The sequence below is a fragment of the Anguilla rostrata genome, chromosome 11 (assembly GCF_018555375.3).
Source record: "Anguilla rostrata isolate EN2019 chromosome 11, ASM1855537v3, whole genome shotgun sequence".
NCBI classification, from domain to species: domain Eukaryota; kingdom Metazoa; phylum Chordata; class Actinopteri; order Anguilliformes; family Anguillidae; genus Anguilla; species Anguilla rostrata.
The window spans coordinates 3220761-3244642 of NC_057943.1; the positions used below are offsets into that span (position 1 = coordinate 3220761).

Consider the following 23882-nt stretch of genomic DNA (forward strand, 5'->3'; position numbering starts at 1 on the left):
CAGCTCACTCGCCTATATTAAATGCCAATTACAGACCCGGAATATGCCAAATATTATAATCCTGTTCTGACGACATTGCAATTGGAACAGTCTGGAGACGTGGCTGACAGGGCTATAATGGTATATGACCGACTCTAATGGTATTTTAGATGTATGATGATAATCCTAATTATGTTGTACAGTACATGAATCTCAGGCATTACTACTATTAACACAACTTGCAGAGTGTCATGATGTCAGCTCTGGGCTGGTAACTAGAAGGTATGTTGGTTTCAAACTTGGAGAGCATTGTGCTAATTAACGAGCTAATTAAGCTAACTAATGTTAGGTGGCCAGCAAGATGCTGCTTCTGCTGCTACTGATAATATCCTCCTGAGACCAAGCAGAAGAAAAGTTAAGAATAATTTATATCAATTTAAATTCAATATAATACAAGTGTCTTGGATGAGAGAAACGTGTCGCTGTGGATATTTTCAAAGATATTTGTTTTTATTGAATGCAGCGTAAATTTCAGCTTGGCAGAATAATGATTCTTGAGATTATGACCCAGATACTCATGTTCCCTACCAGGGACAAAAAATTAATTGCCAGGTTTTCAGAGGATATACATGTATTAAATAATTAAATATCAATACATTCAGCGACTTAAGTTTAAATATTAAGGAGAGCAAAGACAGGAACAAAGCTGAAGTTGCAGCTGTAAAATGTTTATTATTTACAGCGATGGAGCCCCAAGGACCAGGAAAGGTGTGTAAAATTGTACGGTACGTAAAACGAGACAAGGTTAGGCCATAAGAAGATGCACAATACCAGTACTGGTTAAAAACAATTAATTTAATCAACGGTTATAAAATAAATGAAGAAAAAAAAAAAACCCATAAAAAACGTTATTCACTTATATTTTTATTTCGTCCCACACAAAGATGGCTTATACCAAATAAATTTGGAGAATCTGTAATACTGCAGAAATTCAGGCACTGATGTTTCTGTGTTTCACACACATGGCTTGTGCCCAGTAACATTCTAATGTACTAGTGAACACTTACTATTTTAGAACAAAGCTTAGCCTATTTGCAAGAGAAATTGAATTACAGACAATTCATTTTCTGTTTGTTCCTGTTCATCCCCCCCCCAACCCCCCCACACACACACAAACACACTTAAATGTGTTGCCGGCAACATTTGAACACGCATGAACATAAAGTGTGTTAAATAAATCGTGATTAACTCTGTGGAAATAAATAAAAAAATTTTAAAGCATAAAGAAAAATCTGATGTGAAGCACTTTACACTTGAAACATAAACACACTGCCCACCGTAGGACAGAAAAGCTGTACAGCTATGTGTCCTCAGGACTTTCTGACTGTGGTTCACTGAAGACACAGCTGTGTAGGTTGGTTACCTGGTTAGGTAACTTCAGTGTGCAGAGCAAATCCACAGGATAGCAGATCCCAACTGGCCAATGGGCTATCAGAACCACACAGGACCAGGATTGACTTATGGGTCACAATACACTTGCTCTCTCTCTGTGTCTGTCTCTCTCTCTGGTTGGGACAAAAAGATGCACTTGGATCGAACTTGGCTGTGCATAAGTACATGGCAAGATTAGAGGGAATGCTTGCCACCCTTTACCTCAATGTTGCGGAGACAAAATTATATATTTCACAATCCCACTCAAAACCGAATGCAGAGTTACTTGGTCTGAATGCAGGAATGAAGCCTTTTCACTAGATATATTCATATAACGTGATTCTCTTCTGCCAGTATCCTGGTGATGTGAGGCCTCCTATCAGCAGGGCTCTGTCCCCCCCTCCCCTCCACCCCCTCCTTTTAATGGTGCGGAGAATAACAAGGCCTTTCCCAAAACACAAACCTGACAGGGAGTTATCTTTGTGCAACTGACACAGCAAATGTGGAACATACGTGTGAACACACACAGCGAAACAAGACACTGAAAAATTCCAAAAAGTAAAGTCCTGAAGAAGCACCTCCACCCCCTATAATTAACAATATTCCCCCTCCTGCCACCGCCCCCTCCCCCCCAATACATAACAATTCCCCTCCCCTGTCCCATCTATAATCAAGTCCCTCTCCTCCACACTTTCCATAAGTAACAATCCCCCTTGTAGTACAACATCTGTAGAACACACTCTGTAGTACACACGATCTGAGGCGGGAGTCATGTCCTGGTCCTGTTCAAGTCCTGGCTCCAGTAGGCTTGTCTGCTGTGCCAGTAGGGAGGCGGGGCTAAAAGGCCGTCTCGGTGCTCGTGTGATTCGTTGCTTCCTCTTGAGGGGAGGGGCTTAGGAAAAAACGTGTCTCTGCTTCCTGGTGTGTGTGTGTTTCTGTGGTGTATGTGTCTGTGTGTGTGTCTGTCTTCATGTGTGTCTGTGTGTTTGTGCTTGTTGTTCAGTCAAGTCATAAGACTCCTATCCTCCTGCCCCTACCCCCCGCTCCCGTTGTCATGGCTACGCCAGGGAGTAGATGGCGTTGATGGGGGACGTGGGCTCGGACCTGGGGATGCAGTCGGGCTCCTCGCGGTCCTTCTTGCCCGTGTACTGGCCGATGAAGGAGCCGTCCTCGTCGAACTGCCCGTCTCCGTCGCCGCCGTCGCCGTACTCCACCAGGCTGTCGTCCTCGCTGTCATGCATCTTCACCCGCCCGTCCAGCGAGGCCTGGCTCTGGCTCTCCCGCATCTGCCGGCTGTCCTCGTCCCTGTGGGCGGGGCCGAACGGGGGGCGGTGTCAGACCCCGCCCACAATCACGCACCCTGCCCACAATCACACACCCGCCCACAATCCCTGACCCCGCCCACAATCCCACACCCTGCCCACAATCACACACCCTGCCCACAATCACAGACCCCGCCCACAATCACAGACCCCACCTATAATCTCTTACCCCGCCTACAACTACCCCCCCAAATTGCCCTCTGGTTCCCCCTCATCTACCGACTGTCCTCCTCTTTGTGGGCGGGGGCAACGTCAGACTCCGCCCACAATCCCTGACCCCACATCCCACTACCTCCCCTTCACTTCATTGGGCAGTGGTCTTCAGTCCTGGCCCTGGAGAGCCGCAGGGTCTGCTGGCTTTTGCTGTTACTCAGAACTTGGGCAGCACAGCACACTGATCAGTTAAAGCATTCGATTACATGGCTAACTCGGGTCACCTGGTTTCTTGGGGTCTGGATCGGTTTCTGATTTTGAGGTGGGGAAAAAAAATCCAGCAGACTCTGACACTCTGGGGCCAGGACTGAGGATCACTGCCATAGGGAAGGTCAGACTCCATTCCCAGAAGGCTTTGCATGTACTGTCACTCGATGATTATTCACTTAGGAATTATGATGTATAATTTCGTCTCAAACATCAATAAAATATATAAAGTATTTTTCAATAAATTATAATAATTGACATTTTACCGGTATGTTATCAATTATACATCACAACCTGAGAATGAAGTTCCTGTCGTTATTGCTGGAACCTTCATATACAGATTCACCTACTGAAAGCAACTTCATATAATAACTTTAAAAGAAAGATCAATGGATCATGATTTATAAGGTGGATAATACTCGGTAATGTGTTCCTTGAGCTCAGCACTCCAGTCCCATGATAAAACCAGGAGGAAATTAAATAAAAGCAAGACATAAAGGCCAAAGATACAAGCTGCAGATTAGCTTTAGCATACCGGCCACAGGACAAGCAATGGTGAGTGCAGATGCAATCAGCAAAAGCATGTGTTACAAAGGTGACTTTGCTGAGGTTTGCCGCTCCCAGAATGCAACACATGGTTACCATTCCAACTCAAGAAACATAAATAAAAATATGCAAAGTTAAATATACTGATGTGGCACAACAGAGCAGAGGGCATCACCAGGATCACCGATAAAAAAAGATATAATAATCCATCAAGGATGACCAACGGGCAAAACCAAAAAAAAAAAAACAGAACCTCTAGGATTGCAAGGATTGCAACAGTTGGCTAAATCAAGAAGACTTAAGTCTTTGTACTGACCACTCACTGAACTCAATACTCACTGGCTATAAGAGAAACCCACAGACTTATGCAGGCAGGGTCACCAGGGCCCAGTGATGCTGGTATACCATAAATTGAATAAATAAATAATTCTGAACCAGAACCTGTGCTGGCCTTGTGTTTTACATCCTTCCTTCAGTCCTGGTTCCTGGACCATGTCTACTAGACATACACAGAACAAATTCAAAAGGACTTCTTTTCCGCCCTGATTTCCTAACCTGGGAGGGATACCCACCAATTCCACTACCCTCAGCAAACATCTGAAATCGGACATGCGGGAAAGTTACTCACAATATGAGAGCAAGACAGACTTATAGGTGAGAGGAAAGTGGCAAGAGCAGATTTTTTTGTTTTGTTTTTATTAATCTGTAACATGATGATGACGGAGAGTGAATCAGTTCAACAGGGACTGGCAGGAATACAACTGACATTTTAGACATTTTCCCCTGAATTATTATTGTTATTTTACAAAACAGTTTGGCAACTTCTAGCGATTGCTACTGTGCTACTAAATTGCCAAACTATGTTTGTGAGGGGAAAACGCTTGCTTCTACTTGTAAGTAAATGTTAGGGGGAAATGTTGATTCAATACAGACCAAAGTTGAGGACAAATGTTGATTTGAATCACGGCCAAATGTTTCTGATACATACCGTTTTGGATATGGAAGTGTGGAGACACGATTTATCCTAAAACATCGGAGTCATAAGAGTTTATTATGTGGAACTATAAAACAACCACTTAAACATTTAATAAAAACATAATATTTGTCATAAATATACTCATGATGTCCCTCCCCCCAACCAATCAGACCCTTATTCTTAGGCTTACAAGCCACTCTGGTTTTCATAAAAGGATTCATGAACATTTCATACAGATCTACAAAAAGAAATGACAATATGTAAGATGACCAACACTACACAGTGGAACTTATATTTTTTGATAATGATGTCTATTTTCTATGCTTTTGACATTTGATTTAAAAAAAATGAACAAAAGTTTAAAATAAATTGTAATACAATCATTTGCCTTTATATTACTGGATTAAATGTTAAGATGACACCCCCCCCCCCCCCCCCCCCGCATAAGGAATAAAACACAAGGGTTTGTGTGAGTGAGTTTTGGGGTTAGACAGCAGAACTGGGGTTATGATGCTGTTACACAAATGCTCTTTTCCTACCTTTCTAGAGACCTTCAGTGGTCCAATGGGAAAAGAGCAAAAATAAAAGAATGAAAGAAATAAAAAAGAAACAGATTATAAAGAGTAGGAAAAGAATAGAATAGACAAAATGGGGGGGAAAAATGGAAGGTTGGCTTAAAATGTGATAATTAAGGACCAAGAGAGAGATCTGTAATGGTGTTTTTTATTTTATTTTTTGTTTTACATTAATCATGCTATTGAATGAAAATGAAGTGGAGATACAATGTTAAGGTTAATCCATAACTCTTTTACGTCTATTGTTATGATTTAGCGTTTTTTTCATTTATTCCACCCCTGTAATGGCATTAAACAGACCTACCGGTAGTCAAAGGAGCCATCTTGGTCTTTCTCATCACCTGAGTCCATCGGCATGTCTTTCTTTTCTCGCACTGAGGAATAAAATAAAACAGATGCCAGTAAACCATCCGTAAGCGGCGAAAGTCTGGAGCTCCATTGCCCCCATATTACCCATGAGTCCCTCAACTAAAGGACACTGCACTGCAGAACCACAAACCTGTACATGTGTTCAGCTGTGCTACAGGTGCCCAGGTTATGTAACAGGTACACAGATAAAAGCTGGAACAGGTACAGCTACACAGGTTAGTTGTTGCAGTACACATACACAGGTAAGATTTGAGGTATAGGTGCACAGGTTAGAGGTGAGGTACAGCTACCGCAGGTTAGAGGTGAGGTACAGCTACTGCAGGTTAGAATCGCGATACAGGTGCTGCAGGTTCGAGTCATGGTACAAGTACCGCAGGTTAGATTTGAGGTACAGGTGCACAGGTTAGAGGTGAGGTACAGCTACCGCAGGTTAGAGGTGAGGTACAGGTACTGCAGGTTAGAGTCGCGATACAGATGCATAGGTTAGGGTCCCCATACAGGTACTGCAGGTTAGAGTCCCCATACAGGTGCTGCAGGTTCGAGTCGTGGTACAGGTACCGCAGGTTAGAGGTGAGGTACAGGTGCTGCAGGTTCGAGTCCCCATACAGGTCTGCAGGTACGACTACGGGTACAGTAACCGCGGGTTAAGTTGAGGTACACGTGCTCTACCGGGTACTTCCCCGCGGCTCCTCTTGATGAAGCACACGATGAGGAGGATGAGCACCAGCAGGGCACCGGCACACATGACCCCAATGAACCAGCCCTGCGTGGAGATGTCCACCTGCTCCCTGGAGAAAGCTGCAGTGCGCACACACACACGCGCACCACGCGCACACACGCGCACACACACGCGCGCACACACAGACATACACAGACATACATACACACATACATGCAGCACATGTATACACAGACACACACACATACAGATATAGGCATACACACACATACACGCATGCATGCATACATACAAACACACACACAGAAAATGGGGGGAAAACAATGAGTGTGTGTCACATGAGCTGCGTAACCATAGTAACAACAGAACCCTCTCGACCCTGACCCCAGTGGACGCAGGCACGCTGCAGAGGGCCAGAGGAGAAGCCCCTCCCTCCCTGGGTAGCGTTCTGGCCAATCAGAATGGATTAGAGTCCCGACCACAAAGGGCCCAGGGCTTTCAGCTAGAAGATGATACACCACCGGGAGAATCCTAACGCAGACTTACTTTCCTGTTTATTTTAAACACATTTGGCGCAGCTGGGTATTTACTGAAGAAATTACAGTAAGTCCAAATAATTTGCTCAAGAGCTCAACAGTATTGCCCCACCTAGAGACTGAACACAAAGTCAACAGGATGCGATCCCAGTGGTTTTTAGGACCAGTTCTGAGCGGTTTCCGCGAGTTCATCTGCTTTGTATCCCTGGAAGCTCATGTTTCAGCACTGGTGCAGTCAGTGTGTCCAGCCCACGGGTGAAATATCCACGGAAGCTTCCGGTGCCTGGTTTTGGGGCGGAAGGAGGCGGTGGGTGCGAGAGGGGTGCGTGTGTGACACAGATGGTCCCGGAGCAGATGGGACATCTGGGACACCTCCTCAGACCCCCCTCCCCCCCCCCCCCCCCCCCACCACTCTGCCTGACAGGCCAACAGGAAGCTGACGCAAAAGATGGCTGTAACCATAGCGACCTCTGTGGACCATTTTTTTCCAGTTGGAAAGCCGCAATGACCCTCCGGTGCCCTCTAGTGGTCTTTTCCACTGCATTACACATTGCTTTATTCAGAAATTGCCAAATTGACCCACTCCACATCGCATATAAACAGCTGCAAATGGTGTGGAGGACTGATCGGCAGGCTGACACGTCTCACTAAACGTCAGCATTATGTTTTATGTCCACTGCCGGCCTCTTGAGTTGACATGAGCTCTAAACCACCATTATCTTCCAGGACAAAAAGGAGGGACGGACGGACGGATGGACAGACGGAAAGGTTTACTCTGTGTGTTCTGAAATTCTGAACCCTGTGCTGAGGGGGATATGATGAGGCTAAAATCAGTCGGGCTTGATCTGGTTTGTTTTCCGAAGCATAAAAAAGCAGCTTGAGGTAACGGAAGCGGTCTGTAGATCCAGACGAGTGCATAATTCAGAAGATCTTTCTTTTCTGCGGTGTCTGTGGTTCTTTTGATCTCTTATTTTGCCTCTTATTTTATTTCTCTTCCTAACCTACAGGCTCAGATATGAGCGCAAATTCATTCATGTTTCAGTGCTTTTATTATTATTATTTTTTTTTATAATGTTCTGCCAGGAGTGTGGTGCTCTGAAGCAATGACTCACAATCCTGGGAAAATGAACCTGAGGAGGGAGGGAGAGGGGGGAGGGGGGAGGGGGGGGGCGGGTTATATAAACATTTCCAAGAGAACAACACCATTCACTAGCGATGGCTGCATAGCATGGTGAACCATGTAAACCCTTTTGCGACTGAAACACAGAAAACGTGCTTCATCGCGCTTTTACTTCACCGTGAATTCTGCACTTACACACTCCCCCACGCTTCCAACATCAGAATCCTTTAAGGGCTATAAAATCACGCCAGTACCCGGCAGCCCTCGTGAGATTTACGCAGATCGTTAACGCATCATAAAAATTCTGCGCGTGCGGCTATGCGGCTGTGCGTCTGGTTAACGGTGTCATGTGACCGTAATCAAAGGGTGTGTGTACGTGTTAGGCCCTGTCAACACACACACACACACACACACGGACAGTGTGAGGTAGTCTGAAAAAACTGCTCTGTTCACAGCTGCCCAGTGTTATGACCGGATGAGGGTAACATTATTTCACACAAGCTGCATGGTTTATATCACCTCAGCAAGCACATTCATTCTGCCTGGTAACAAACACACTTTCTCTCCCTCTCAGATTTCTAAATTGTCCTCGGAAAACATATACTGAAAACAAAAATAATTTATATTTCAAAAAATTTTTGAAAAACAAGATGTTCCCCTTCAAATCAAATCATTCTATTTTTGGAGTGGTCCTGTGCCAATAGACTACTATTGCCCCCTAGTGGGTATAATCTGCCATAGTTTTTGGGGGATTTGATACCTGTGATTGGTTGTCGCTCTTTCCTGACCGATAATAGCCTTGAACACATTTTTACTCCTGCAGATTCTAATGATCAAGGGCCCTTGTTTTGCTGTATAAAAAGAGTTCAGATTTCACACTAAACGCTGCAAACTGTAACGCTGGCTTTGTGAATTATCGACCGAGTGCATCAAGCGGAAATGTTTCTGAACCCCCGCAATTCCCTCCAGCCGTGCAAACGTTGTCTTGCAGGTCAAGTGCCAAGCCTCATGAGAGTTAATTCAATTGTTCCCCCCCTCAATAACGTTCAATTTGGTTGAATCTTGTATGCCAAAGTAAACTACATTTCATCCTCTGACGTCAAAACACTTTGCCAGTGAGATCAAATGTGCATAAGGGGTAATACTGTCCCAACTTAACAGTGCAGCTCTAAGCAGGATAATGGAACGCTGTCTTTTCGAGAGAGCCTGTCAGACCTTCACCACCCCCCACACTCCCAATATTGTTGTCTCCCCACCACAGAAGAAGAATAACGTGCGGTAACAAGTAAACGAAGGCCACCCCCCCAGTGCACCCTGGGACAGTCCCCACAGTGTCACTGTGTTCCCATTACTGTGGACATCACCACCGATTAGGTCATCGTTCAGCCCGGGATGATGTCATCCTCTCCTCGAGAGCAGTTGTGACAGAAACACTCTTGTTTTGACTCAAACAAGAACACGCTCAGTGGCACACACCTAAATGGTAAATGGACTGCATTTATATAGCGCTTTTATCCAAAGCGCTTTAAAATTTATGCCTCTCATTCACCAGAGCAGTTAGGGGTTAGGTGTCTTGCTCAGGGGCACTTCGACATGCCCAGGGCGGGGATCGAACTGGCAACCCTCCGACTGCCAGACAACCGATTTTACCTCCTGAGCTATGTCACCCCAATGACACCTGTCAATCATCTTCTGCCCCTGCCCCCCCCAAGGTCTCCTGAGTTTCACAGCTCATTAAAACTGCTGTGTGTCTACAGGCCAATCAAAGCGAGAAACTACGCTGCATTTTGTAATTAACAACAGGTGAGTTGGTATATAGCAGTACCTTCGGTGGTGTAGTGTGGTGTATAGCGTGGTATAGTAGGGTATATAGCAGTATGTTGGTATAGTAGGGTATATGGCGGTACCTTCGGTGGTGTAGTAGGGTATATGGCAGTACCTTCGGTGGTGTAGTGTGGTGCATTGCGTTGGTATAGTAGGGTAAATGGCGGTACCTTCGATGGTGTAGTAGGGTATATGGCAGTACCTTCGGTGGTGTAGTGTGGTGCATTGCGTTGGTATAGTAGGGTAAATGGCGGTACCTTCGTGGTATGGTAGGTAAATGGCTACCTTGTGGTGTAGTGTGGTGTATAGCGGTGGTATAGTAGGGTAAATGGCGGTACCTTCGGTGGTGTAGTGTGGTGTATAGCGTTGGTATAGTAGGGTATATAGCGGTACCTTCGGTGGTGTAGTGTGGTGTATAGCGGTGGTATAGTAGGGTATATAGCAGTACCTTCGGTGGTGTAGTGTGGTGTATAGCGCTGGTATAGTAGGGTATATTAGCAGTACCTTCGGTGGTGTAGTGTGGTGTATAGCGTTGGTGTAGTAGGGTAAATGGCGGTACCTTCGGTGGTGTAGTGTGGCGACTCCTCGCTGCGCTCCTCCCCGGCCCCCAGCTGCGTCAGCGCCACCAGAGTGAACTTGTAGCGGGTGTAGCGGTCGGGGCGGCGCATGGAGAAGCTGGTCACGTTCACGGGGAGTGACTGCACCTGCAGACGGCCCGCCTCTCTGCTGCCGTTCACTGGGGGGGGGGGCAGGGGGAGGCGCCGGGGGGCAAGGGACGGGGGAAAGGGGCAACAGTGTCAGACAGTCACAGGAGAGTGAATATAACAAGAGAATAAATGTAACAACATAATATAATGAACAGAGATTTATGCATTTCCATAAGGAGTAATGCAAAAAAAAAACATGCTGCAGATATGCTTATCTGTGCAATGGAGAATAGGGAGCTGTCCTGGTGCAGTGATGCATTTTGAACAAATTTGAACATCTATTTATTTGGCACTGTTTATTTCAGCGACGGAATTCAGCTGATGGCCATGTCCCCAGTAGTCCTTCAGAAATACAATTTATTTTCACATTATGAAATTTGGGAATACTTTAAGTGAATGTCTAAATTAAAGACAGGAACTTGGCTTTTTCTGTCATTGCATTCGCAGTTATCCTGGATAAGACTGTCTGCTAAATGGCAATAATGCTTGTGACTCTTCATTTAAAGCACATTTCTCAGTACAACATGCCATAACTGGAACAACCAGGGGTTGGGCACAAATGCCAAAAACCAAAACACCTTGACAGGAAAAAAATAGAGATGAAGGAAAGTTATTAAAGGAAAAATTAAACGAGAACCGCATTTTAAATATTGCTGACAAGGATGACAAAACTGCCCAGCTGTAGAGTTGTTTCGAGTGGTAGGGACTCACCCTCTACCTGTCAGAAATTGGGTTTTTATAGCTGTTTCCCCACAGGTGAGTGGAAGGTGTGCACCCACCTGTCTGGTACGTTAGGGTGTACCCCGTCAGGATTCCGTTGGGTTCAGGTGGGGGCTCCCATTCCACGTATATGGTGTCCAGGTGTCTCTGTTGGACCGTCAGGTATTCGGGAGGGCCTGGTACTGCACCGACGAACAGGGTCATGTGACTACAGGCAGCTTTGATTGACAGGGTGCAGTCATTCAAGCCCCACCCTCCTCCCTCATTATGTCTGATGTAAATGGCGGATGCATACAGTCATTCTGTTCGATGTCACATAAAACTTATTCACATATGGCTGAATAATATCTCTATGAGTGGACCACTGTCTGCTTTTGGTGAACAAATTTGATAACAGCATTTTTTTTTTTTTAGCTATTTTAAATTCTAGTTCGCTTCTTGTGCATTTGCATTTTCAATGGTTAGGAAGCATCCACTGGTCATCCATACTAGGCCTTTCAAAACAAAACAAAAAAATCCACCTTGTCACATTCTGCTACAGTTTTTTTTACTTAAAATGCAGGGCTTCGTTTAGTATTAATTTAATTTCATGATATTTTTGGGGAGTTTTAAAAACGTTCTCCCCCCCCGTATGAACCCCCTCGCCCCGCCTACCTCCCTCCTTGGTCTGGAACTCTATGGTGGTGCTGGGCGGGCCCTCGTAGCGGTTGTTGGCCACCACCATGTGCATCCTGTAGTTGCTGTAGGGCATGAGCTCGGTCAGGACGCCCCAGGGCCGCGGGCTGGTGGTGTAGAAGCCCCGGCTCCTCCTGTCCCTGCGGACGCTCAGCCACGGCAGCATGCTGCTGTCGCGCCAGTAGTACACCTGCGCCGCGGAAACGCCCGCCAAGTCAGAGCCCCGGCAACGCCCGCCAAGTCAGAGCCCCGCAAACGTCCGCCAAGTCGGAGTCAGTCGTGCATACGCCCGCCATTACACTGTTACATGCCACTCAGCTGAATCAGTCACACTGCTGTTACATTGTAGCATTAGAATTTTGCTGAGTCACAGACGCTGCTGTTACATTGACTCAGCTGAATGTGATGTAACAGTCACATTGCTGTTACATTATTACATTGCATTAGACGAAGTCACTGTCATGCTAAAGCGATTACATTGTTGCAATACTGTTTTGACACAGACAAACCATCGCAATAATGCATTACATCTCTTTAGCACCACTGCATTTTGCCGTTACATTATTAAGAGGATATATTATAGGGTGAAAATCAGTGAATCTCTAGCTGCTGCCAAAACTTTCACATTGTATTGTCCTTATGATACAGTAGGACGTTTCCTAAAGGGTTTCAGCGGCTGTGTCCCAGCTCTGGATTTGAACCCGTGACCCCCCCCTCACCTTGTACTCCTTTAGCGCTCCCATGATGCTGTTCTGGGGCACGGGGGTCCAGTGCACCGTCGCCGTGGTGCTCTCCGTCCTCGTCACACGCACGTTGGTGGGAGCGGCGAGGGGCCCTGTGGCACAACCGAAAACTTTTTCCGTCCCGCCCCGAGAACTACGCACCTCAGGAACTACATATGCTAAGAACTACACATGACATACCCCTTCAACTATACACATCAGGAACTACATTTCCCATGTACTATGCACCTCAAGAGCCGTGCATCCCAGGAAATGTGCACAGCCCCTTCATATTAAACTGCTGAAGGACCTGGCCAGCCAAAAACAGTGTGCGTGTGCGTGTGCGTGTGCGTGTGCGTGTGCGTGTGCGTGTGCGTGTGCGTGTGCGTGTGCGTGTGCGTGTGCGTGTGCGTGTGCGTGTGCGTGTGCGTGTGCGTGTGCGTGTGCGTGCACATTCGTTTCGGTACTCACGGTCCTCCCCGGAGTATCCTATGATGATGGGCGACTCGGGGCCCAGCCCAAAGTCGTTCATGGCCTGCACCTTGATCTCGTAGGGGGTGAAGGTGTCCGTGTCGTAGATGTAGTACCTCCGCCAGTAGGTGGTGGCGTTCTTCCACTCCTCCCGCGAGTCCCGGCGACGCCACCACACCACGTAGCGCAGGTACGGCCCATTCCTCTCCGTGTCCTTCAGGGCCTACGCCACAGACACACAGCGCGTCACGCCAAAATGCACAACCCCTCCTGATAGGTCACTGCAAGCGGCTCTGGCCTTCTCTGATCACCTGTCCTTCACCTGTGTGCTCTCTTACCTGCCAGCTGATCTCCATGTTGGTCCTCCTGTAGCCCACCCCTCTGATGTTCTGAGGAATGGCGTCCGGAGCTGGAGGGTGTGACGAGCTTGGTCACGCTGAAACACTCACACTTAAACACTGAAACACTGGCATCCTGTCACACTGAAACACTGGCATTCAGTCACACTGACACACTGGCATTTTGTCACACTGACACACTGGCATTCAGTCACACTGACACACTGGCATTCAGTCACACTGACACACTGGCATTCTCTCACACTGACACACTGGCATTCTGTCACACTGACACACTGGCATTCTCTCACACTGACACACTGGCATTCTCTCACACTGACACACTGGCATTCTGTCACACTGACACACTGGCATTCAGTCACACTGACACACTGGCATTCTGTCACACTGACACACTGGCATTCAGTCACACTGACACACTGGCTTTCTGTCACACTGACACACTGGCATTCAGTCACACTGACATTCCGTCACTCTGACACACACTCTGAAATACTGCCCCAGCAGCACAGCGTTTGCCCCGTTTGCCCCCGGACTCACGGGCCCCGCTGGTCTTGTAGCGCTGTGAGGGCTGGCTGGGGCGGCTCCAGCCGATGGCGTTGATGGCGAAGACCCGGAACTGGTAGATGGTGAAGGGTGACAGCTGCAGGATGACGGAGTTGAGGTTGCCGGGGTAACTGGACAGGTTCTGCCACCCGCCTGCTAACCATCGATCCTCCTCGAACTGCACCAGGAATTCTGGGAAATTAATGGGGAGGATGGGAGGCCAGAAATGAAAGAATGAAGGAAAGATCTGCGTTTGTCAACAAGTTGCTCTTGGCAAAAACACAAGATTGAGAGTGAGATTTTTTTTCTGTAAAAACATTTAAATTGTGTGTTTAGTATTGGGACTGAATTCATAAGAGGGATGGGAGTTTCTGTAATTGTGATATTTTTTTCCCCTGAGATGAAGATGAAGGCACATAATCACATGACCCAGAAACAAGACCTATGATTGGTCAAAACCCAGGGAAAGGCACATGGGATTGGTTTAAAGAGGCGGGGGGGCGGGGCTTTACCCAGGATGGGGCTGTGGTTATCGTCTCCGGGCACCCAGGTGAGCCGGACGCTGCGCTCCGAGGGGTCGGACAGCTCCAGGTCTGTGGGGGGGTCCGGCCGGTCTTGGGGAGGGGGGTGAGAGAATGAGAACAACAAAATAAGAGAAGAATGGAATGAAATGGAATTCAATGGAATACACAAAACACTATTGATCCCCAGCAGAAGTGGTTTTTGCCACCAACAGCAGACACAAACAAAAACAGTCTTTTATAATTAATATTGATATAAGAACTAAAAAATCAAGAGCAAATCACAACACTATATTGGTTTAGTGCATCAGCAGTAGTCCAAACGTAACGGTATGATAAAAAGCACAAACCCTACTAGTACGCAAAAACAAATGAAAAATTAAAAGATTACATCATAATAGATTAAGTAAAATGATAAGACTTTAATATATAAGGAACAAAACAGCTTGGGTCTTTATAAGCCTTCTGTGACTGTTTTTGTGTGCAGATATGACTCATTCTGCCCCAGAAACATGCTTCTTATGTATCAAACAGGCACACAGGGCTGGAAGCGCAGTATGCATGTGAGCCATGCGAGTCATCGCAAGGTGTGGTCTGTCTTTAATGCATATGCATTTAAGGGAGGGTCGCACAAATAATGGGCATACATATTATCAATATGGCTGATTATGTAGTTTATAGAATTTACTCACACAATGAGTTTTGCGTGACATTTCTCTGCTTCTAAAGAGCAGCAATAAATCAAGGCACAAGTGAGTTGGACACAGGCACCGGGAAATGATTGAAATAGCAAGTGCAGCTGTAGCAACACTAACACATGTTTTGAGGTTTTCAAAAAAAAATGAGTAGGCAGTTGCCACTAGTGATTAGTGTATTGAATTTCATTAGTCCATCACGGAAAGGGCATATTTTTTTTGCCCTTAACAGAACACTGCTGAAACTGAGCACACAGAGCATGCTCAAATTGCATCACTGAAATGATAAAACACAATATTACTGTGTTGTGATCTCTTTGAAGTTAGATTTGGTGCATGTTGCAAGGTTTGACTCTTTGAGCACCTGTTGTCACTGACAGTTTTACTGTAGCTTCAGGAAGAGCACTCTGAAAATCAAAAGCACTGAAACTGAAATTCAGTGCACTGCAAAAAAATAAAATAAATAAAATAGAAATATGGAATCCATGACACCTGTGACTCCTGTGGCAAACACCCAGCCATAGAAATAATCACATTTCTGGGAGAAATGAAAGACGTTCCCATTCCATCCTGGTAATAGTTGAACTGCTTGCAACATAACCCTCTCACATCTGGATTAATTTAATCATTTAATTGTCACCACAGCTGGAATATACACATTTTGTTCTTCGCTGTCTGTAGTGTTGGATACCAGAAGATACATGCAGATATAGCTGGCTGGTGAAAATACTGTATGTTAAGTTTTCAGTGGGATATACTCAACAGGCATTTAGCAGATGCTCTTATCCAGAGCAACTGACACCACTTTTTACATTACTTTTACATTGGATCTATTTATACAGCTGGATATATACTGAAGTGATGCAGGTGCAACAGCAGTGTATCCCACCAGGGATTCAAACATATGACCTTTCGGTTACAAGACCAGCTCCCTACCCGTTACACTACACTGCTGCCCCAACATGCCCGCCCACCCACACACACTACCAGCAGCCAGCTGCTGCTTCCTCTTTCATCACACAAGCACGTTTGAAAAGCTTCTTCAGAGAGCAAGAGGGAGAGGGGGGAAAAAAGGTGTGAAACTGCATAACTGTTCATTAGATAATGGGGCTCGGTGTCCAGACAAAGCAAATTATTTTTCCAGTCGTTAAATAATTAAATTGACAGTGAGATGTAGCTGCACTTTTAATTGGAAGCAGGCAATACAAGAAAAATAAATAAATAAATAAAAATGGCTTTGGTGTTACCTTATAGCACAGGTTTTGGGAAGGTAAACTGGGCCTCTGCGAGGTAAATGTTACAGGTTAGCGTTTGCATTAGAGCATCATTGTGAAATAAAGCACAGATCATTTGCACTCAGTAAAGTATATTCAGTTAACTTTCATTGGCAGAAATATTATTTGTGTACAGCTATTTGTTAGTAAAACAGTTTTTTAATTGCCAACAGCAAAGCAATAATTTTGAGTTCAAGCACGTGTGTGTGTTCATATAACAGCGGGACAAGCAGTTACATATGCATACTATAGCTGTGCTACTGAGATATTCAGAGGTAAGTGTGTTTATGTGTGTGTATACATGTGTGCTAACAGTACATGTATGTATGTGCGTGCGTGCGTGTGTGTGTGTGTGTATGTGCGTGCGTGCATGCGTGCGCGCGTGCGTGATGCGCGAGCAAATATATGTTTGCAAGTGCATATCTGTGTGTATGTATGTGCCCACGTCTGTGTGTGCATGCATGTGTATATTTGCGTGTCTATGTATGCGTGTGTGTGTTTGTGCGTATGTACTGTATGTATGTCCATATGTCTGTGTGTGCGTGTGTGTGCGTGTGTGTGTGTGTGTGTATGTATATGCGTGTGTGTGTGTGTGTGTGTGTGTGTGTGTGTGTATGTATATGCGTGTGTGTGTGTGTGTGTGTATGTATATGCGTGTGTGTGTGTGTGTGTATGTATATGCGTGTGGGTGCGTACAAACGCGCTCATACCTATGACAGTGACGCGAGCAGAGGCGGAGATCTCGTCCAGCTCAGTTTTGATGATGCAGGTGTATTTACCCTCATCCTCCCTGTGGATCCCTGGGATGGCCAGGTGATCCTCCTCCTTTCTGAGCCTGGGGGGCACAGCGAGGTGGGGGGAGAGGGAGAGAGAAACAGGGAGCAGAAGCTGAGATTAGGGTACTCCAGGGTTGAGATTCCTGTCTGTGAATCAATTGTCCAACAGCCTTAAACGGCCTCTTCTCTAGTCTAAAGCTCACTTTGGCGTGCTTGCTTACTTTTATTCTTTACTTTCACCTTTTGTGGGAATCGCTTTCAAATGTGCGTGTCAAACGCCTGAGTGAGTGTGTCTGTGTGTGAGCTTCCTGTGTGTGTGTACACATGCGCATATGTGTGTAACAGTGTGTGTATGTGTGTATATGTGTAAGAGTGTGTGTTAGTGTGTGTGAATGTGCGTAAGAGTGTGTCTTGGGGACTTGCCTCCAGCCCAGGTTGATGGGCTTGTTATCCTTCAGCCAGGTCACGGTGATGGGCAGGGTGATGTCATGCTTGGCCTTGCAGTCCAGGCGCGCCAGGCTCCCCCTGCTGGCCGTTAGGCGCAGCGGCGACCGCAAGAACCGGGTCGGCTCTGAATGCGCCAAGCAACACACGTGTGTCACACACGCACGCGCATCACACACACGCACACGCACGCGCATCACACACACGCATCACACACACGCACACGCATCACACACATGCACACGCACGCGCATCACACACACGCACACGCACGCGCATCACACACACGCACACGCATCACACACATGCACACGCACGCGCATCACACACACGCACACGCACGCGCATCACACACATGCACACGCACACACATGCGTGTCACACACACACGACACACACATGCGTCACACGATGCCGAATGAGGGTGGCATTTGTGTTTGATTGGATGTCTCAAAGCAAGGTTCAGAAAGAGAAATTTACATCAGCTTGATCTCCATGTGCTTCCACACTGTTGTTGTCTTTTGATGGAATCAAATCGCCATATTTTATTTCCTTTTTACTGTTCTTCCCTTGTGTTGCTGATGTCTACATGAGGGGGGGATCAGCGAACTCTAACTCAGTCCAAGTTTAAACGCATAAGATGTTTAAAATGACCTATACAGCATTTCTCAGTAAATCTCTTGTTGTTCAAACCTTTTAAATGGAAACTGGTTTCAACTGACCTTTGACCTCCAGCCGGACGTGGTTCTCTGCCCTCCCCATCCTGCTCACGGCCACGCAGGTGTAGGAGCCCTGGTCATGTGACCGGACCCGCCGGATCTCAAGGGTGCCGTTTGGAAGGGTTTTGTACTGACCCCCAGTTAAAATGGCGCTCAGACCATCTTTAAACCTACGCACACGCACGTGCATACACACAAGCAGGTATACAGGCACACACACATGCGTGCGCACACACATGCACGTACATAGGCACAATCAGGTATACAGGTACACACACGCAAGCAAGTATACAAACACACACACGCACATGCACAGGGGCAGAAAAATATCTTAATGTTTAATTTCTTTGTTTGATTTTTTTTTTTTTTCCATCTCATCTTAAGTCTCAGCTGAAAACACCTCTTTTGTGTTTGGCTTTCATGTAATTGTTCATTAAATCATGTTTACCTGTTTTTATAACATTTTACTTAGATTTTTATGTGTATTTTTGCAAATGAATAATTTTTCATGAATTGTCTTTATTCCATTTTGAAGCACAGTGAGTTGCTTGTTTCTTTTACACACAAGCGCACACGCACACACACACACACACACACACACACAGAGTCCCTGACAAACACAGATAATAACATCAGAGCGAATCACAGCCTTAGACTGGAGGGCAGCACTTGCAGGTGCCATCGGGAACATTCTAAATTGCTGTTTAGTGCATTCTGATTGGCCGGCAGGCTGCGTGGGGCCACGCCCCCTCCGGTGATGCTCACCAGCGCAGCTCGGGCACGGGGGCGCCGAAGTAGGGGCAGTTGAGGAAGGTGCGGTTGTTCTCGATCACCTTCACCACCTGGTTCCAGGGGCCCAGCATGCGGGGGGGCGCGTCTACGGAAACGGGGGGGGGGGGGGGTCACCGAGGAGACCTCAACGTCCGCACACTGCACAGTTTACCGCACATTACCCAGAATTCTCCACCTCAGCCTATTACCCATAATGGTCTGTTCATATATGTCACCATAATGGATGGATGGATAAGCGAGTATAGATAATGGATGGATAAGCGGGTATAGACAATGGGTGGATGGATAAGCGGTTATAGATAAAGGATGTACAGATCATGGATGGATAAATGGGTATAGATAATGGATGGATAAGTGGGTATAGATAATGGATGGATGGATAAGCGAGTATAGATAATGGATGGATAAGCTCGGATGGATAATGGATGAATAAGTGGTTATGGATAAAGGATGTACAGATCATGAATGTACAGATAATGGATGGATAAGCGGGTATAGATAATGGATGGATACGCGGATACAGATAATGGACAGATGAATAACGGATGGACGGGTAATAACAGGTCTCTCTTCCTGCCTCACCCAGGATGTGAACGAAGGCGTTGGCGAGGATGTAGCCGTAGTCGTTGGAGGCGTTGCACTGGTACACGGCGCTGCTGCCCACCTGCACCGAGCGGAAGACCAGGGTGTCCCCCGAAACCTGCCTGCTGGGGTTCGGCCGGGCGACTGGGACAGGGGCGCAAAGAACACGCAAACGCAGACACCGAAAAAAACACAGGAGGGGGAAAAAATGACAGGAAGTGGAAGTTTTTCCAAAAAAAAAACATCAAAATGCATGAGACAATAGTCTCACCTCCAAAAAGTTCAAACATTGGGACAACCATATGCAGACTAACTCTAACACTAGCAACAGCTGAAGATGCCTGAGGCGAAACAAGCTTTGGAAAACAGCAGATAGTTAGAAAATATTGTCAATCGTAAAAAAAAAAAAATTTTTGCCATTGTGACTGTTGCCTAAGTAAAATCAGAAAAGGTAGAACAGAGAATATTGCAATGCCACAGATCCTCCCAGCAGCACTGCATTCTGGGATACTCACTCTCGAGGGGCTCCCCGTTCACCAGCCATTGGACGGTGGGTTTAGGGGTGCCCTGGGCCCGGCACACTATCCGGCCGTTCTCATCGGGCGCCACGATCAGGTTTGAGGGCTTTTCTACCCAATAGGGAAGCACTGCGAAATATAGGGAGGCGGAGTCAGTTTTCAACCCCAGCTGGTCCACGGGAACATTAGCTTGTGTGTATTGAGTACAAAATAAGATTACTAATAATACAACATTCCTGACTGTTACAGTGAGCACACGTGCACATGAAGCAAGGTACAGTGATCATATTAACAGCTGTGGTTTATATTTCACAGTGTAGTTACTTTTGTAGCATATAGAGAACTACCACCGTTATACACTGAGTGAACTGGAAAATATCCTCAATCAAGAAGATTATGGGGGATATATCATCATCATCATTATTATTATTATTATTATTATTATATGCATTGAATAGCACTTGTAACCTCACAGCCATAAAGTACTGAGATTCTGGACCAATGGCCTTTCAGTGTGGAGTTTGCTTGTTCTCCCTGTTGGGTTCTGCCAGGTACTCCAGTGTTCTCCCGCAGTGTAGAGACATGCAGTAGGCTAATTGGAGACTCTAATTTGGCTGTAGGTGTGAATGGTGTGCGGGCTCTGCGATGGATTGGAAACCTGCCCGGGGTGTATTCCCCCGTCTTGCCCACTGCATTCTGGGATAGGATCCAGCCTCTGTCCCTGACCAATGAATAAGCGCTTGAGGAAACAGATGGACGTGAGTGTGGAGAGGCTGACCTTTGACCTGGACGTTGAAGACGTGGCGGATGATGTCTTTCCTGTTAGTGGCGGTGCAGGTGTAGTCGGCCGTGTCCTCGTCGGTGGCTCGGGGGATGCGCAGCGTCTTGTTGAAGTTCTCCAGCTTCACCTTCCGCAACGGGACGTCACCGCCCTTTTTATACCACCTGACTACGGGGGTGGGGCTACAGAGGGGGGGAACGGACCGAACTGGTTAGTTTCGTTGTTGTTAACTGTGTGTGATGTGTGGTATACTTGTGGTGTGTTAGTACTGTGTGTGTGTGTGGGTGTGTTAGTACTGTGTTTGTGTGCGCGTGTGTATGGGGCTGTGTGTGTGTGTGTGTGTGCGTGTGCGCCTGTGCGTATGGGGCTGTGAAACTCACAATCCGGCTGGGATACACTCTAGGATCAGCTCTTCTCCTCGCAGAACCACCTTGATGCTGGACGTCCCGGACGGGGTCAGGAACGAGGGCACTGTTTCGGCCACCATCCGAGCTGCGGAGAGGGGCGATTACACAATCACACGCCTGGGACACATGTCCAATTCAGCAGCACTACAGGAGTGCCCATCAGCCGAATATAATCTAAAGTACAGACACACACTCAGCATTACCCCGCACACACACACACACACACAAACACACATACATACACACACGCACACTCGCACCCACACAATTAGTAATGTTTATTTATTTTTTTAAGATGTTTATTTATTAAAATACGAAAACAACAGGTGTGCCACATCTTCCAGAGAGTCTGAGTTTTCCAAAGACAGGTGCATTGGCAGCGTTATTATTGTAATTATGCTGTACGCTGCTGCTTCTACAGACGTCACTGTCTGGGATGACTCAACCTCTTCCAGGTTTTTTTTTTTCAGTGCCGATTTATGCTCAGAGTTGAGTCATTAAGGTAATTTCCAGAGGGAGTGCAGACTCGCGTTCTCTGTGGAATCTTGGCTGTGTGTCAGCATGTGCAGGGAAGTGTGTGGCTGCTCACCGATCAAAGACAGCATTTATATCAAAAAGACTTTGTGTGGAAACACAACATGGAGGAGGAAAGACCGACTGAATTGGTCAGAGATGCAAAAGTGGCTTGAAATGAGAAAACAGCAGGATGTCAAGTCAAGGTTTGGAGCGTGGCTTGGATGCACATTTCATCTGCAGTACCCACTTTTGACAACTAGGGGTCCATATTGCATTGTTGAAAAAGTGATGCTATTTAATCTGAAGGCCCTGCATGCAGATGGCACTGGTGTGTGCATAAATGTGCACATGTATGTGCATGTGTGCATTTGTGTATGCATGCATGCATGCGCATGTACAGTATGTGCATGTTTGTGTTTATGTATGAATGTGTGGATGTATGCAAACGTGTGTTCGTGTGTACATGTATGCACGTGTGTGTGTGTGTGCATGCGTGCATGTGTGTGCATGTATGCACATGAGGGCATTTGTATATCTGTGCATGCATGCATCCATGTGCATGTACGTGCATGTGTGTGTTTGCGTATGTGCGCATGCATGCATGTGCATGTGCTTGTACGCGCACGTGTGCATGTGTGAATATGTGCATGTGTGCTTGTCCGCGCATGTGTGCATGCATTAACACTCACTGGTCAGCACTTTGAGGGTGTACGGGCTCTTCTGCTGGACGGTCTGAGCGGCCTTGAAGCGGGCGTTGCAGCTGTAGTCTGTCAGCGATCTTGATGGACGTGAGAGTAAGTAGGTCTCCGTTCGCTCCACTGGCACACCTGCGTCTGAGGGATGGGCACATGGCTGGAGGCAGGCGGGCGGGAGGCAGAACCTAGAAGGGGAGTCATAGACCCCAGGAGCACTTTGAGGGTAAGCCAATGAGTACCAACGTTGGTGCCAATCAATACAATGTCGAAAATGCCTGCTAGAACTCAGTGCTCAGGGCGAATTGTGAACATAATGAGATATAATTATTGGGTCTGAGGACAAACAACAAATCTTAAAACCAATGGAGAATGTAAAACGGGGAAAGCACCCTGATTGTATTGCAGACGGACAACCTTCTACTTCAGAGCCTACAGTTACTCAGCTTCTGCCTGCTTATCTGAAAAGAGCCAGTGGGTACAGGTGTTTGTTTTAGCCCAGCACTAAGATGCCTGATCCTAATTATCCAGGTCTTGATTGAAGACTATGACTCGTTAATTAGTTAAATCAGGTGTCCTCAGAAACAGTCAGAGAGAGTCATAGAGGATCAGAAACAGGGAGAGTCATAGAGGATCAGAAACAGGGAGAGTCATAGAGGATCAGAAACAGTCAGGGAGAGTCATAGAGGATCAGAAACAGTCAGAGAGAGTCATAGAGGATCAGAAACAGTCAGAGAGAGTCATAGAGGATCAGAAACAGACAGATCCATAGAGGATCAGAAACAGTCAGAGAGAGTCATAGAGGATCAGAAACAGAGAGAGTCATAGAGGATCAGAAACAGAGAGAGTCATAGAGGATCAGAAACAGTCAGGAGAGTCATAGAGGATCAGAACATCAGAGAGAGTCATAGAGGATCAGAAACAGTCAGAGAGATGTCAGAGAAGTCTAGAGGATCAGAAACAGAGAGTCATAGAGGATCAGAACATCAGAGAGAGTCATAGAGGATCAGAAGAGAGAGTCATAGAGGATCAGAAACAGGGAGAGTCATAGAGGATCAGAAACAGAGAGAGTCATAGAGGATCAGAAACAGGGAGAGTCATAGAGGATCAGAAACAGAGAGAGTCATAGAGGATCAGAAACAGTCAGAGAGAGTCATAGAGGATCAGAAACAGTCAGAGAGAGTCATA

General features: G+C 46.4%; 1 protein-coding gene across 1 annotated transcript; it reads right to left on the minus strand.

The window, feature by feature from the left end:
• Nucleotides 1-691: 691 nt before the first annotated feature.
• Nucleotides 692-22773, minus strand: LOC135235230 (neurofascin-like). The gene is made up of 22 exons (XM_064300520.1): nucleotides 22692-22773; nucleotides 21460-21571; nucleotides 21077-21261; nucleotides 20296-20427; nucleotides 19781-19924; nucleotides 19172-19283; nucleotides 18410-18576; nucleotides 17667-17814; nucleotides 17178-17302; nucleotides 14490-14591; nucleotides 13972-14169; nucleotides 13411-13481; nucleotides 13073-13295; nucleotides 12599-12714; nucleotides 11859-12069; nucleotides 11264-11386; nucleotides 10337-10513; nucleotides 6288-6416; nucleotides 5554-5623; nucleotides 5214-5225; nucleotides 4687-4722; nucleotides 692-2715 (listed from the first exon to the last, which is right to left on the minus strand). The coding sequence occupies exons 2-22, from the start codon at nucleotides 21564-21566 to the stop codon at nucleotides 2469-2471; spliced, it is 2835 nt and encodes a 944-aa protein (XP_064156590.1). The 5' UTR covers nucleotides 21567-21571; nucleotides 22692-22773; the 3' UTR covers nucleotides 692-2468.
• Between the last annotated feature and the right edge of the window lie 1109 nt (nucleotides 22774-23882).

What these genes read in the sequence shown, in the direction of transcription:
- LOC135235230 (XM_064300520.1), bottom strand. Translation starts at nt 21,566, where the DNA reads ATGGTGGCCGAAACAGTGCCCTCGTTCCTGACCCCGTCCGGGACGTCC. An exon ending in CGTCCGGCTGGAGGTCAAAG is followed by an intron (nt 17,815 to 18,409) that starts GTCAGTTGAAAC and finishes TGGCGCATTCAG; the next exon opens with AGCCGACCCGGTTCTTGCGG. An exon ending in CCCATCAACCTGGGCTGGAG is followed by an intron (nt 17,303 to 17,666) that starts GCAAGTCCCCAA and finishes TGTGCCCCCCAG; the next exon opens with GCTCAGAAAGGAGGAGGATC.